The following is a 16324-nucleotide window of genomic DNA, read 5'->3' on the forward strand; positions in this document are numbered from 1 at the left end:
ATTAATATGATAAATCTGGACTGTTTTCTCTGGAGCAACTCATCCATTTGTATGCGTTTGGCCCACATCCGTCTAAATCTTTACTACCTGTGTACTTACCCAAATGCCTTTTAAATATTGTTATAGTACCTGCCTCCGCTACTTTCTCTGGCAACTCATTCCAAATGTGCACCAATCCTTTGCATTAGCTTGTCTCTCAGGTCTCTTAAAATGTTCCCATCTTAACTTAATCGTATACTCTCTAGAAATATAAAAATTATAAGCTGCGAAGACAGGGTAGATAGTAGTTCTCCCTAGATGGAAAATCTATGCCTCTAGTAATCTGATACCAAGGCGAGAGGGGTAATATTTAAAAGAGATTTGTGAGGCCTAGAATGCACTGCCATGGGGGTGGTATAAACAGATTCAATAGCAATATTTGAGAGGTATTTAGATGGGCACATCAACAAAGGATATGGACAACATGCAGACATATGGGAGGAGTTTAAACTGTTAGCTTGATCAGCACAAATATCATGGACCCAAAGGCCTGAACTGTGTTGTACTGTTCTACTTTGCATGTTAATAATGAACATTCCACAAACTCTTGACATTCTCTAAAAATGATTTATCTGCCCCTAACTGACATTAACACAACCATGTCAAAATCATGTGCAATCAAGTTTAATAACAGAATTAAAAATGCAAACCTTAAAAACATTAAACAAAATTTTAGCCTAACATCTCAATCTTATACAATTCCTTTGTGTTATTAAGTTATGATAAAATTTTGCTGCCCAAAGATATACTCTACAGTCAAAGATAAATTCCAAGTTCAGTAAAGAACAACATTTGGAACAAAATAATGAAACCAGTGCCAATTCTCTGAACTGTGCTTCTTCACTTTGTCTCCAATCCTGTAATCCAGTCAATGGATTACATCATAAATATACAAAAGTAAAATATCAGAAGGAGAAAGGGCAAACAGTATTTAACCGTTAGGCAGCTGTACCCAAAGGCAAGACAGGAAATATGTAGTTTTATCCAATTATCAGTTTAATATAAAAATTAGTGGATTAATTAGTGCTCTCACCCCATTATTTCAAGTGATGAACAAATCAAAACCATGTTAGAGAAAAATAAACAGCTAAGATAGGAAAATTGCACAAGACTTTCAAGAACGAGATTTTAGACTTGCATTTCACTTAAAACCTATCAGCATTATTCATATTTAAAAAGCTAAATTAATTTAACAATGATAAACTATGATTTAAAAAATAATAATACCTCATCTAAAACAAGAAATTGTAAACAATTTTAACTGCATCATTTTCCATACCTGTACTGGGTAAATTCTTAGAACAATTACATCAACACATCCAACCATTCCACCTTCGCAAAACAGAGAAGATAGTGGCAACAGAAAAGGTCGAGGATCACAATGAAATCCAAGCTTAGCATACCATCGAGCAGGTCTTGTACTATTAGCTGAAATCTAAAATTGGACACACTTGTTAAAATACTGATGATATTTTGCAATTTTGTTGTGACAGACACATGATAAGCTTACTTCCTTTCCTAATTTTGTGTACAAGTGTAAAGATTAATGCAACCTCATCTTAGCCAGTTTATATTATATTTTATTTTATTTACCACTTTATATAGCCTGTTACAATACCAACTCTTGTACTGGAACTTCAAATAAAAGGAGCAGAATGTCCAATCAGTAATTATCATTCCACTTGAAGAAGATAGAATGCATAGCTTACAGTCACAGCAATGGATAGAATTAAAAAACTCTGAGGACAGAATCAAAGGGAAGGTCTGGGTTCAATGTTAATGTTAGCAAAATGAAGATCTAAGGACCCTGTATTTGTTAACTTCTTACTTCAACCATTTGCACCAAATATTTTTGTGTGGTGTTATGAAGGATGAACAACTCTGATGGGCAGAAGGGTACAGAGTTGCCCATGTCCCCCCCCCCCGGGAGAATCACAAACTGTTACTGTTACCACACTGCTAATGAGAGAGAAAGAGATACAAAAGGAAAACATACTGGGACTGGAACATTTGCTTCAGATAAGGGTGAGACACACCAGGAGACACACTAGTGAGCACTGCTTGAGTGTTGGAACTCACGAGAAGTGTGGGGCATCGGAGACCGAACGAAGGATCGGTCAGTTTAACTCAGTGTTATAGCAGGGCCGGTGGGGGCTTGTGTGTGTGTCCGCCCTTGCCTGGGTGACGAGTCCACCACAGAAGAACGGTCTAGCTGAAGGACAGAGGGGTCATACCTGAATGGCCACAACACATCGACGGATCAAGAACATAAAGGAAGGTTTGCATGACTGTAGCTGTCACTGTTCGCTCGCTCTCTCTCTCTCTCTCTCTCCCCAACGATTAAAACACAAGAACCAACAACTACTTCAGCACGTATGAACTGAACTTTATATTCACATATGATAATTCATTATCCCCTAGACATCGATAGAGCTTGTTTATTATTGATTATTATTATACCCACACTTTTAGGTTTAGTATTGCTAACATGTATTATCTATATATTTGCATTGTTGATATTGATTTGTATATTTTACTAATAAACACTGTTTGAAAATAGTACCACCAGACTCCAACGGATTCTTTTATCTTTGCTGGTCAGACACCCAGTTACGGGGTACGTAACAGTGGTAACATTCCATAACATAATATAAGGTTTTTCTTGGTCTAAATACACCACTGTTCAGCAGGGTGTTGAATTTCCTAACCAACAAACCTGTAATAGTCAGGATGCACAAATGCTCCTCCCTCCCAATCATCCTCAACATGAGTAGCCACAGGGTTGTGTGCTGAGCCCATTGCTGTGCACTCTGCTCGCACATAATTGCATGGCCAAGCACTCTTTCTTTTTACAGTATTTTTATTCAGAAGAAAAAACAAGATTTACAGAGTGCAACACATAGATGCATCTCAACATAAATCGTGTACATTCATTTATTGTAATAAAATTGATCAGAATGTTATAGCATATCACATAAAGGTATACCATTCTGTAATCAAAAATTTAAAGATAGGTCATAACATGGCCAAGCACTCAAGTAATCACATTGTCAAGTACGCTGATCACCAACAATGATGAGACAGCCTACAAACAGGGAGGTGGAAGAGCTAGATGCCTGGAGCCAGGCAAATATTCTTTTCCTCAGTGTCAACAATACAAAGGAGATGATTACCAACATCAGAGGCCTCACAATAAAACTCCTGTAAGTAAACATCTTGCAAAACCTTGCATGGTTCCAGAACACACCCTACGTGATCAGGAAAGCTCAATAATATCACTACTTTGAAGAGGCTGAAGAGAACTGGACTATGCACATCTATACTTTCATCCTTCTACAGTAGGTGAAGTGAGAGCATCACAACGTGGTACAGAAACAGTACTGTAGTGAACAGGAAGGCTCTACAACAGGTAGGCAAAACTGCCTAAAACATCACCGGCATCAGTCTACCTGCCATCAGGCACATATATACAGAAAGGGTCTGGAAAAGGGCCAGTAACATCATGAAGGATCCCACCACCCTGCTAATGGATTGTCTGAGCCATTCCCATTAGGAAGGAGGCTACACAGCATCTACGTCAGGACAAGAAGACTCAAAAATAGTTTCTTTCGCCAAGCAACATCTCCAGCCACAAACCCACCCCTCCACTCCCCAATACAGCACTTTATCATTTCCTGTCAGTCACCTGATGTATGGACACCCCTGTGCCTAGTGTCACTTTATGGACACATAATCTACGTATATCAGCTCTTCTCATCCCTACAATTATGGTGGTGATTCAGGAACCTGAAGAGAGACACCCAATGTTTTAGGAACAACTTCTTCCCATCCACCAACAGATTTCTGAATGGGCAATAAATCCATGTACACTACCCTAATACACATTTTCTTTTTTGTCTTCTTTTTGCTCATTTATTTCTTACTTTAAAAAAATATAAATCTTATTTCAATTTAGTTTAGTTTACTATTATGTATTGCAATATACTGCTGCTGCAAAATGAATTTCATGACATATTAAACCGGATTCTGGGGTATTTATATTTATTATGTTTTCTAAAAAATTTGTACATTATCTTAGTGTTTTTTTGAGTGGCATCAGATCTGGAATAACAATGTCTTCATTCCCCTTTACACTTGTGTACTGGAAATAGTATTTAACAATCTTGAACAACTTGTGATTAAAACAGTAGTTACTATTGGAAATCTAGTTAAGACAAAAGACATTAATAGTCAACTGCACCATTATGACCAAAGACACATACAAGCTGAATACAGATGGAGATTCTTTTGCATTTTTAAAACCAAAATGGTAATGCATCCCCTGAATAATCAATACAGATCCTGTAATTATACAGGGCTTAGCACTGACATAATTATGAAAAGTAAAAAAGTTATTAGTATTTCAATAGTGAATTGAGTTTATAAATGAAATGCAAAGAACATTATCAGTGGGATAAATGTCATGGAGCTAGGATATTAGGTGGAAATAATTAAACTTTCATATAAAGTTTTGTAGAATCTTTCCACTTCAGAGGGGGAAAAAATCAATGGAGTCAGGATCAATTGAAACTTGAGATTTATTAGTTAAAGCTATTAGGCAATAGAGAACAAGTGTGGATAAATGAAGCAATGTTATAGCTCAGTCTCAGCCCAACTGACTGGTGTAACATTCAAGGAGGTAGACAGCACAGAAATAGGTTATTTAACTCAAAGGAAGCAGGACATATTTATATTTCATCCAAGCCTTCTATGCCCCCCTCCATATATCCAGTTTTATCAATATCTGGTGCAATTATTTCTGCATTTAACTTTTTCCTTCCTTACATGTTAAAATTTAACATTTAACATCAGAAAATTTCAAACTTGTAACAATAGATTGCAACAGGTTAAGATTCATATAGAACAGCACATTGGCATGATGTAAAACAAGTAGAGGTAAAGTGTAGATACTTGCTTTCAACTTCTAATGTGAACTACCTTGAACAAATTGCGTTGCTCGAAGACAAAGTGAGAAAGGAAGCTCAACTAAGTAGGCCTGATAAACCACAGAAGCTAAATATGATATCTCTTTTTATTACCAAAGTGCTAAGTCAGAAGGATAGAAAGCTGGACTAAAGAACAAGTTTACCATCCTTCTCAGATAATATTTATTGATCAATATATCAGAACAAAGCAGAACGATACAGAATATCTTTAATAATGTTAAAGAACTGGTCAACTGTTATTCTTACCTTTAGCATGAGGGACTCTGGAGCTTCTAAAGGTGAACAAGGATCCTGTGATCCTATTAATTCCGCTCCATGCACGATAATCTTTTGACCAATAACAAGTCTTCGTTTTTGTAACAAATTGGTGAGCGGAGAATCCAAAAGGGCCTTAATTCCATACCATCCATCAGTGACTTCAATAATTGCAAATGACATATCCTTTTTTGATCCTGTGGCATGTTTCTCAATTAGAGTTGTATTATCTTTAACTTCATCTTCAAAATTTTGGCTGTTTTGGGATGATCTTGATCCCAGTGATATTATTTTAGAAATGCAAAGCACTAATGTTTTTGCTGATACGTCATCCCGCTCCATGATTATTTTTAAGGCAGATCGCCGACTTTGATCTATCTCCACATCGTATCTACAATGACAAATTTGTTTTAATTAGAACATTTGCATAATTTGCAATTTTCCATTTGCACTTACTCAACTTTTATTCAAGACTTCTCAGGGTATCTAGAATAACATCTAATACAGGTCCACAATCCCTTATCCAAAATTCTGAAATCCAAAAAGCTCCGAAAACCTAAGTTTTTTTCGCCAACAGCTGACATCACTCAGGTGCGACGTGGCAGCATTAGCAGAGGCCACCAGACGTCAGTTGTGGCTCAGTGCTCATACTGGTTACACGTGCATTTGCTGTTCACTGATATTTTGTGTTCATTGTTGACTTTCTGTTTAATTTCACTGTGAAAATGTCAAAAAGAGCTGCAGATACCCCTATGGGTAACAATGAGAAAAAGAGAAGGAAGCATCTATCATTATCAGTAACGCAGAAAGTAGAGTTATTGCAGAAGCTTGATTGTGGTATGTCTGTGCAGCATCTAAAGAAGAATATGTTGTTGGAACTACCACTGTATATGATTTAAAGAAACAGAAAGACAAATTACTGAAGTTTTATAGTGAAAGTGACATCCTACATTTATCCCAATAAGTCATTTACCATGTGTTTGATTCAGTTCGTTTGAAGCTGTATAGTTTTATGTTTATTTGGAAGTTTTTGTTGGAAATAAAATTTTTGCCTTGTCATTATTCCCTAAACAATACAGTATAACAACTATTTACATAGTATTTACATTGTATTAGGTATTATAAGTAATCTAGAAGATTTAAAGTATACGGGAGGATGTGCATAGGTCTGGTGCTCCGCAGGGTCCTAAAGTACACCTGCACTGAGAGGTTAAATAAGGGACTTGATCATACATGTTTTTTGGTATTCACAGGGGGTGGGGGTCCCAGAACCAATAAGGAGGGATTCTGAAATCTGAAAAATTCTGAATTCTGAAATGCAACTGGCCCCAAGGATTTCGGATAAGGGATTGTGGACCTGTACCACACCACAAAAAATTCATAGAATATACAACCTTAGAGCACAGTACTGAAGTGCAATAGATCACAAAAACAATACACTCCAAGGAGATGTTATCAACCAACTAAGCATACAGTATATGGATGATATTTTATTTCAGAGATGGATTAGAAACCATTACAGACTACTTAGACTGAGTGATTATTTGCCACTTTCATAAAGTTTCAAATGCATGCTTTTAAACTACACTGAACTCTTAAATCAATGTAGGATTTTGTTGCTAATCTTGGGAGACAATGAATTAACAAGCTTTTTATTCCTGAATTGACAACTCTACTTTTTAAGACAGAGAATTTGCTCCACATTTAATCTGGTAAGAATATATAGGAAATGACAAACTTCAACTTCCAACTAGAACTGGTATTTATATAGTGTCTTTAGTATTGCAAAATAGCACAAGGCATCACAGGATTATCAGGTAAAAGTAAGACAGATTGGACAGGGGAGTGGTGTCAAAACAACATCCTTGTATCCAATATCAAGACCAAGAAACTGATTATGGACTTCAGGAAGAAGTTGGGTAGCAACATATTGGAAGCAATCCTTGCCCCAACACACTGATGTAATCAGAGAGGCGCCACTGCAGCAGCTCTGCTTTATTTGGAGCTTCAGCATATCACCAATGATATTGACAAATGCATATGATCACAAGAAACTGCAGAAGGCTGTAAGCTCAGCCAGTTCCACCGCAGGTACACCCCTCCTCAGCATCCAGGATATCTTCAAAAGATGATGCCTCAAGACAGCAGCATCACTAAGGACATTCATCATCTCATGGAACCTCATTAAGCATCATTAAAGACCCGCTTCTCATTACTACCATCAGGAAGGATACGGAAGAACCTGAAGACCCACATTCCGTGAATCAGAAACAGCTTCTGGGAGTTGCTATCAGATTTCTGAACAGCCCATGAACCCAGGAACATTACCTCTTTATTTATTCCTTTCTTTGTACTTATTATTTATTCTTATAATTTATAGAACCATAGAACATTACATCACAGAAACAGGCCTTTTGGCCCTTCTTGGCTGTGCTGAACCATTTTTCTGCCTAGTCCCACTGACCTGCACCTGGCCCATATCCCTCCATACACCTCTCATCCATGTACCTGTCCAAGTTTTTCTTAAATGTTCAAAGTGAGCCTGTATTTGCAACTTCATCTGGCAGCTCATTCCATACTCCCACCACTCTCTGTGTGAAGAAGGCTTCCCCTAATGTTCCCTTTAAACTTTTCCCCCTTCACCCTTAACCCATGTCCTCTGGTTGTACGTCTTGGCAAAACAACAAAATTCACTTCATACAAATCAATGATGATAAATGTGATTCTGATAAAATCTGTAATACAAGCACAAAGAAATTTGAGCAGATAACAATATGCTTAATCAAGTGGACAGGCTTTAAAGCTAATCCTAAAGGGAATGGAAAAGGGGTTGAATGGCTGAGAGGAAGGAAATTTCATAACTTTGCATCATAGCAGCTAATTGTAAGGGTGGAATTATGAAGAGATTTAAACAAGGCATATGACAAAAGCAAGAAAGAGAAAAAAAGCTGGACTTTAAAGCTTGATGGGTGCTTGGCTGATGTAAATTCAGTGGTTTAAGGAGTCTGTTTCCATGCTGTTTGACAGTATGGTTAAGATTACATAGCTGAGACTCTGGAGAGATTGGCAGATAAACATGAAAATTATAAAACAGATATTACAGCCAAAGATATAAAGAACAAAGGAGTGACGAGCCCACGTGACATGGCATGAGCTCATACACAGGTAGCAGAGTTTCAAACTTTCGATTTTGGGAGAGAGAAATAAAATAGACCAATTACAAATCAAATGTCTACCTTGAGTACCAAAATATTTAATTAATTTAAATAGATCACCTATATTTAAGTTGCAGAAGTATTCTTTCAGGTGTCAGGCACCTGCCACCAAACTGTTTGGGAAAAGCAATCTCCATAGCAGCAAGCTTCCACACTAACCACCTATAATGGTTATAGGCCCAAACTTCATTGATCAGGTTGGAATCTACACCAGGAGTATCTAAAAGAGCTCTGGGAAAAAAAGAAGACACTCAATATCATTGATAAAATTAAGCACATCAAATGCAAGTTTTCCATAAAAGAACATGTATACACAGCTGATCTCATCCAAGAATCTAAAGAGATACAAAGAAGCCATTTCTTCTTAGTGGTAGGTCCAGAACTATGAGGCATATTCTCAGGGAAGTTGTCAGCCATTTAGAAATGAAATAAGAAGAAATCTCTTTATGGGGAGTGTGGAAAATCTTTGGACTTCACTCTATCAAAGAGCTATGCATGCTCAGTTTGAGTATATTCAACACTAAAATCAACAGATTTTTGTTGTGAGGAACTGTATCAGAATTGAGGAAAATAGGGACAGCCATTATTTTACTACAGGAAGGAACAGAAATAAAACATTCAAAAAGGAGACTCGATGGACTAGATAATGCTGAATTCAGTCCAACAAGAGCCCTATTATTTATTTCCTTGCCTAAACTTGCCTTTGTAATTCCTTGAAATTAATCAATCCAAAGTCCTGGCCCATGCCCCATAAAACAAATGAACCATGAGCAGGAACTGGGCTTGAAGCAATGAATCCCAATACCCAATCCCAGAAGATGCAACAGGCTTCAGATTGCCATGGTCAAACAGTGAATGAAACTACTGAAACAAATCTGATAATCAAAAATATTTAAATATCCAAATAGATTAAAATATTTAAAAGTAATAGATTACTAAAAAAACCTTCAGCTACCAGAAATTAATTTAAAAGACTCTTTTCAGGTAAAGAAAGACAAGTTCTCTAGTTAACTGTACTGACCATATTAAATTAAGCTCGATAATCTGAACGAAATGAATGGGTTGCACTGCACAACCCAGTCTTGCGTGGTGTACAGCTCTGGGGTCAGGTGCAAGGCATATTTTATTGTGGAAAAGTTAAGAATTAGGGTTACTCAAGAGGAGGATCCTATCAGTGATTCTTTGTGGAACTACTAGCCAGAGACAAAAATTGATTAGATTCAACACAACTACAGAAAGTATCCTCTGTGACATATATTTAAATCCAAAGAAACATTGGACTAAATATACTTTATGTGAAGCAAACCATGTAAGCTGAACTGTATTCCATTAGTTGTGAAACAAAAAAGTGAATTATTAAAAACTCAAATATTATTCTCAAAAAATATTGTATGTTATTATTTTAGGGCAGTTTATTTATTTATTTTTACACACTACAACAAGAATGGATTTGGGTGGATCAACAATTTCAATATGTACACGTGACAGAATTTAACAAAATGCCCATGCCTGAGTGAAGGAAAGTAATCACGATGTCAAAAAGTAAATCATATAACATGACACTATTCTAGCAATACTATCTTCCATTTGGCTTTTCCAAAGCAGTCCCCCAGATTTAAGGTGACTATTTCCCCCCCATTTTAGATCAGTAGGTTCTGATATGACAGCTAAAGTTGAACAACTAATGTTACAATGGTCTTGGTTCCGAAGTTGAACAATTTCTCATTCAACCCTTATACAATATCCGACCATGTCTTCAATAATACTGCAGCAAAGAAAACTGGAAACAGTACTCACCTTTTCTGCAACCCAATTGCCACGTGGTTGATTTAGAAGGACAAATCATGATCCCTGATGCACTGAAAGGTTGAAGATATCTCTGGACACTCCAGCCAGGTGGTTGATAGCAAGTTTTCCATACCCTGCCAAGAATACTATTGTGGCCTGACACCTTGCAAGGGTTCACCCGCTTGAAGGACGTTCAGCCATCTTGAGCTTTTGGTTGACATTTCCTGGATAGTCCATGAAACCATATATTTTGCTTCTTTTATATCTTTTACACTTGTTCCTCATCTTGGATGTGATTCTGGAATTGTTGGAACCTGTGATTTGCCATTTGGAGATCCCTTGGGCATTCCTGTACTCAGCAGTCTCGGAGAGGATTCCAGGAGGCAGAGACACCATGCGGGAAACTCACGACGAGCTGGCTGTAAGCTGATGTCCAACTTCATCTGCCCGATTAAATCTTCCATTGTTTGCTGACTAAAGTGATTAGAGATTGAAACATCCAGGCAAATGCGTAAGCTTGGAGATTGTTTGGGTGTTTCAATGGTTTACAGTATCTGAGAGAATTCGGGGACAGAGACAGCATGCGTGAACTTCATGGCAGGAAGACTGCAGGACTAGGCACAAACCATTATTAGACTATTTTGCCAATTAAAGCTTCCATTGTTTGCCAATTACAGTGGCGAGGAAGATTGAAGCATCAAGGCAAGTGCAGACTGCTTCTCTTTTGATCGCTCTGTACCAGAGAGGGAAAGCTCTGCGACTGGGCCCAAAGAGTGTTCCCCAGGTTTTCTGTGTTTTGTATGTTGGTTTGGAGCATAGACTCCCCCGCCAAAGTCTTTTAGTTTTTCTTAATATTCTGCGATCTTTGCCCAATTTTTCCTGTTTTTTTGTGTCAGATTTGGGGATTGATGTCCCGGTTCAATTTTCGTTTATTTTTTTCGTGCAGTGGGGCAGGATTTTTGGGGTTGATGATCATGCTGCCTTTCTTTACTTCTCTGTTTCATGGCTACCCAGAGAAGAAGAATTTCAAGTTGTATACTTTGATAATAAATGAACCTTTGAAAAGCAGCCTCCAATACAGATCATAGGGTTCCCAAATGCTGTGGGGATTATCATAGTGTAGTTTTATTCTCCCTTTCAAAGTGTGCATAAAAGGCCTTGAGCTCAGCAGGAAATGAAGCATCACTGCGTTTATGTTGTTAGGTAGTTCAGCTTTACAGAAAATGACACACAAACGATGCCATAGCTGTTGTGCATCCAAATGTATCTCTACTTTCACACAGAATTTCCTTTTCACTCAGTGGCCTTCCATAGATCGCATCTGAATCACTGGTTCTCCTTGCCTCCCAGTCGAAAGAATCATGGATGCTTGGTTCATGGGTGATCTTAACTACATCGAAGGATACTGTTAAGACCAACCATGATCCAAAAACTAAGGGACATAAGGAATACCCATGATCTTTCCAAAATTGTTCTTTAGGTTACATGATTTTACATTAGACCTTCGCATTCCGATGCCTACAACAGTTTATTTTTCCTCTTTCTTAAGATGGTTTCCAATCCAATAATAACTCATACATGCTTCTGAATCTTTTGGTTGTTCTTATCAAGTCAGTTTCAATGTTTTCAGCAAGAAAAATACATTTTTGTCAGTTTATTTTTCCCTTCTCATCTCACCTCAAAGGTGAAATTCACCATCTGAAGTAATATATTCTGAGAACACAAGTTGATTTCAAAATTTGAAAATTTTGAAACATTGAACACTGGATGAAGAGCAAATATGCAGTCAGTAACCCTAAAGGTGAATTCATATTACAGTAGACCAATCATGATGGGTACAAAATAATTTTTAATATTTAGTACAGAAATTAATGGGTAAAAATACAAATTCTAACCTGTAAAATTCAAATTTTCCTGCCATTCCATTGTCATCTGGAATAAGACAACCACCATCTGCAAGCCAAAGACCATTGCTAGCATTCAGTAATTCCTCAGAGAAAAAATCTTGACTGTTGATCTGGAATGATTCAGCATTTTCTGCTTGTACACGGAGAGTACTTCTGTTGACTCCATAACTGTACAACTAGGAAAATGAAAATATTTAGAACAGCAAGATGTGACCCAGTACCTGTCAGAAGTGGCAAGTCAGAAAATGTTAGCTTAGACAGGAAGCGCAAAGGACAAAGATTTTTCAGGCAGTGGGCAAAACTTAGGACCATCAAGCCTTTACTTTTGTTAGTTCATAGTGGTCTTGCAACAGACTATAATAAAATAGCTAATTAATTTGGTATTTTTGGCAAGGAAATCAGTGATCAGATATACCATTCTTACATGAATTCTAACAAAGCTTGATTAATCCGTTACACTCTGCACTTCAATGGTTCCAGTCTAGCAAATTTTCTGGACTATTAGATGTTATGGCTACCCACTGCATCTTTAATTCCTTTTATTTTGGAAGACACAGAGTAAAAAAAAATAAATTCTCCAGTGAAATTTGCATGTCCAGAAGGAGCTAAGGAATTGGAGCCCAATATATTCAAAGGGAACATGAGGATTAACACTCTGCGAACAAGATGCTGTGCTGTCAGGTTTTCTGAACAATTGAACATCAGATTATCAGTGTTTCACTATTATATGGATTCAGAAATATCTTTGAAGCAAGACAGACATGCTTTAATTAAATATTAGTTTTATAAAGTGCTAATGTTCATTATTATAAGCAGAAAACTTTAATATTTGTTCAGGAGCTTTCTGTCAATTGGCTGTTACATAAATATTTACATTTGAATTTAAATTAAAAAATAAATCAAACACATGCATTTCAGACTGTACCTTTTCTTTTGTAAAATGAGACGGAGCTTTTCCTTCAACTGATGCACGTAGAGAGAGTTTTGAAGAGCAAGTTTTAGATCTGTACAAGCTCCCTGGTAGTGGATGAGTAGTTTGCCTCTTTTTCTTCATTAACCGCATTTCCTGTAGATTCCTAGCATGATGCCAATTTTGAACCATCTTTGAAAATCCTACAAACGAAAACTCAGTCAGATAGTTCTACTGCATACAAAGGGAGTATAAAGACTTCCTTGACTGCAGTGTCAAACTGGGGGCTGGAGCTCAAAATCCAAAATAAGGGGTAAACAATTTAGGGGTGAAATAAAGTTTTTTTTTTAAAAAAGGTGCTATTTCACTCAGAGGATGATAAATGTTCGAAACGTTCAACTCCAAAGGGAGGCATCAATCACTTTCAAAACTGCTATTGATTGACATTTGGTCAAGAGAAGACTTAGCAAAATGAGAATAGACAGGAAAATTATGTTAGTGTACAACATCAGGAACAATGCTTTAGAGAATTTGATTACACAAGATAACAGATGGCATATTAAATGACAGAGCAGCCTGGGGGGTGAGAAATCCTGTTCTTGTATAATGTGCTCATATGACCTTCCATGCTTTAGAGAGATCATTATCTTGTCACCTCGGTTGATGTGGCATTTTTAATCATGAGTGCTGCCAGGGCCAGAGTACTTCCACGAACAGGTTTTCATTATTCTAAGTACATTCATTGTATCACAAGTAACAACTTTCAAAATGCTTAATAAAATGCAAAAATATTAATTCGACATGGGTTTTACTGCCTTCCTTCCCCTTTGAAGTGCTATTAAGAGCAGCTCTTGCCAATGATAAAACTTGTTTAAAACTAATTTTATAATTTTTCCTTCAAGCTAAACTAATATTGACTAAATGAAGTGCATGTATTTCAAGTGCAAAACAAACCAGCAGATACTGAAAATCTAAATAAGAGACGGAAAATATTAAAAATAACAATTACAGTTAGAAACTATTCTTCAGGACTGAAGTGTTTCTGCAAAGTAGAATAGATGGAAAACACCAAGGAAGATCAACTTTGTCATAATTCTGCAATATCTTACAGGAAACTTGGAAGAGAGCAGTTTGGTTATGATAACAGGGACGAAAATGTTATTAGATTTTTTGAAACATAGGTCAGATAGGTATGTACTGTATTTAGAAAAGTTACATTTTTAGAGAAAGTGAATTAAATTTATATTCACATTCTGGAACAATCAATTACAGCAAAGGTGTGCTTGCAATATTACCTGACCACATTTGGATTGTTTAAAATGGCACAATTTAATTTGTTAAGTAGGTAAGTTATCTTTTTAAATGCTCAATGATGTCTTTTAATCCAAGAACATCAACATTATGTTATTCCAGAATCTCAATACAGTACATTAATTCTGTGGTTTTGCTAAAATTTAACTTTTTAAAATTTCAAAAGGATAGTACTAGGATGGCTGAAAATCTCTCATAGAAATTTAAACAGCTTGGAGTAGCAAGACACAAAGCATCCAAAAAGGGAAAGAAACACTGAAACACACTACACCAAATAAAGGTCCTTTAGCATCAATTTCCATGTATTTTCTTCAACAGTGAAGTTAACTTGGAAGTGTCAAACCAAAAAGTTGTATTTCTGTCCAAATAAATTTATGTTTTTATGAGAAGCAGGGTGGAATATTGAATCACGGGACTGTGGATTTTGTCCAAATTTGGATAAGCTCATTTAATAATTTGAACGTGCATTATCTTTTTATTGATCTCATTCATATCACTACCTTCTTAAATGAATTGTTTGCATAACTAGCTCTTGTCAAATTTAATAATATTTACATTGTGTAAAGAAGGAGGGTCAGAAAACTTGAGACCGTCAGTTTACTTTCTTTTATTATCCATTACAAATCTATTCTTCAGGTTTCCACCCACCAAAACATTATACAGGAAAACTTCTACTTCTTACCCTGATTATAAAAATTCCATGGATCAGAAATGATCTCCACAGAAATATTCAGCATTTGGTTTAATTAACAAAATGCAAGAATGATCAAAATTTTTAGTGGTATCTGGCATTTTGTTCTTATGTATATTACACTAGGAATATTAATGTTTTTGGGAGATTCATTCCAGTCTTTGTGTCCTTAAAACCATTAGCATACTTTATCTTGATGAAAATGCTGATAAAAATTGTGACATTTATTTTTGCATATGATTCTTGTGTATTGAATAAATGTCAATAAATACTTAAACAGAGTTTTAAAAAAATACGGCTATCTTAAGCACATCTTTTTTATTCTAATTGTGGAAAAATCAAGATTTATGCCACACATTTTAATTAATAATTTTTTTAACCTGGTCCTCAGAACTAGTCAACTTTTAGTTCTCCCTTTCCAATGAGCTTCAAAATTAATCTGGTTAATATCTAAAAAATACATTTGATTTACTTTGTTCCTTCATAAAGCTAGAGAATCATGACCATACACCAGTCTCTCAATAGGCAAAAAGGTTATATTCAAAGTAGAATAAAGAGGAAAAATAAGAGTTATAGGAACAATGAAAATACCTTCATTGTTGGCTTTAAGTTCTTCTGAAGTACCATTTACTGACTGGAGTTGGTCTTGATGATATCCACTTAAAGTTAAATAATCATTTAATGGACAACCATCTTGCAAAGTTCCACTGTAGTTACTTGCTTTTGCAATAGATTCACTTTCATTTTCCATTGGAGAAATTACAGTCTCCATATCTGTCATCTTTTCCACATTTGGACCAGATTTAAATGGAGGAAGAAATTTTTTTTCTGACTTTGATGCATTCTGTCTGCATTTATATAGCTGCCTGTGATCACTAGAGTGACTATGAAATGGAGGTTTAAATACTGTAATTTGTCCTTTCGATGACTTAACATCACAATGAAGATGTTGATCTTGTACTGAATTTTCATGGATAGGGATTGTGATGTTAGGAGAAATCATTTGATGACTATTGTTCGAAAGACTGAAAGTAAAAATATATAGACATTTAGGTTACAAATGGTACAACAAAACTTTCTTCCTAACAGTATCTTGTTTGCCAAGTTACGTTTCTTTAAACATCTTTAAAATGGAATATCCACGAATGATTCAAAACTCAAACTGAAAAGCGAGTTATAAATCAATATTCTTACTTAAGATTATCAGTTGAATTTTACTTCCA

General features: G+C 36.1%; 1 protein-coding gene across 1 annotated transcript in view; it reads right to left on the reverse strand.

Moving 5' to 3' along the window:
- The window catches only part of brca2 (BRCA2 DNA repair associated), a 110548-nt gene that overhangs the window by 35949 nt on the left and 58275 nt on the right, over window positions 1-16324 (reverse strand). The window contains exons 14-19 of the mRNA XM_059964110.1: window positions 15693-16126; window positions 13115-13302; window positions 12178-12365; window positions 8555-8725; window positions 5271-5670; window positions 1319-1474 (exon numbers count right to left, since the gene is read on the reverse strand). Of these exons, the coding sequence (XP_059820093.1) occupies window positions 1319-1474; window positions 5271-5670; window positions 8555-8725; window positions 12178-12365; window positions 13115-13302; window positions 15693-16126 (1537 nt within the window). The remainder of the gene's footprint in view (window positions 1-1318; window positions 1475-5270; window positions 5671-8554; window positions 8726-12177; window positions 12366-13114; window positions 13303-15692; window positions 16127-16324) is intronic.

Source organism: Hypanus sabinus, chromosome 3 (assembly GCF_030144855.1).
Source record: "Hypanus sabinus isolate sHypSab1 chromosome 3, sHypSab1.hap1, whole genome shotgun sequence".
Taxonomy (NCBI): domain Eukaryota; kingdom Metazoa; phylum Chordata; class Chondrichthyes; order Myliobatiformes; family Dasyatidae; genus Hypanus; species Hypanus sabinus.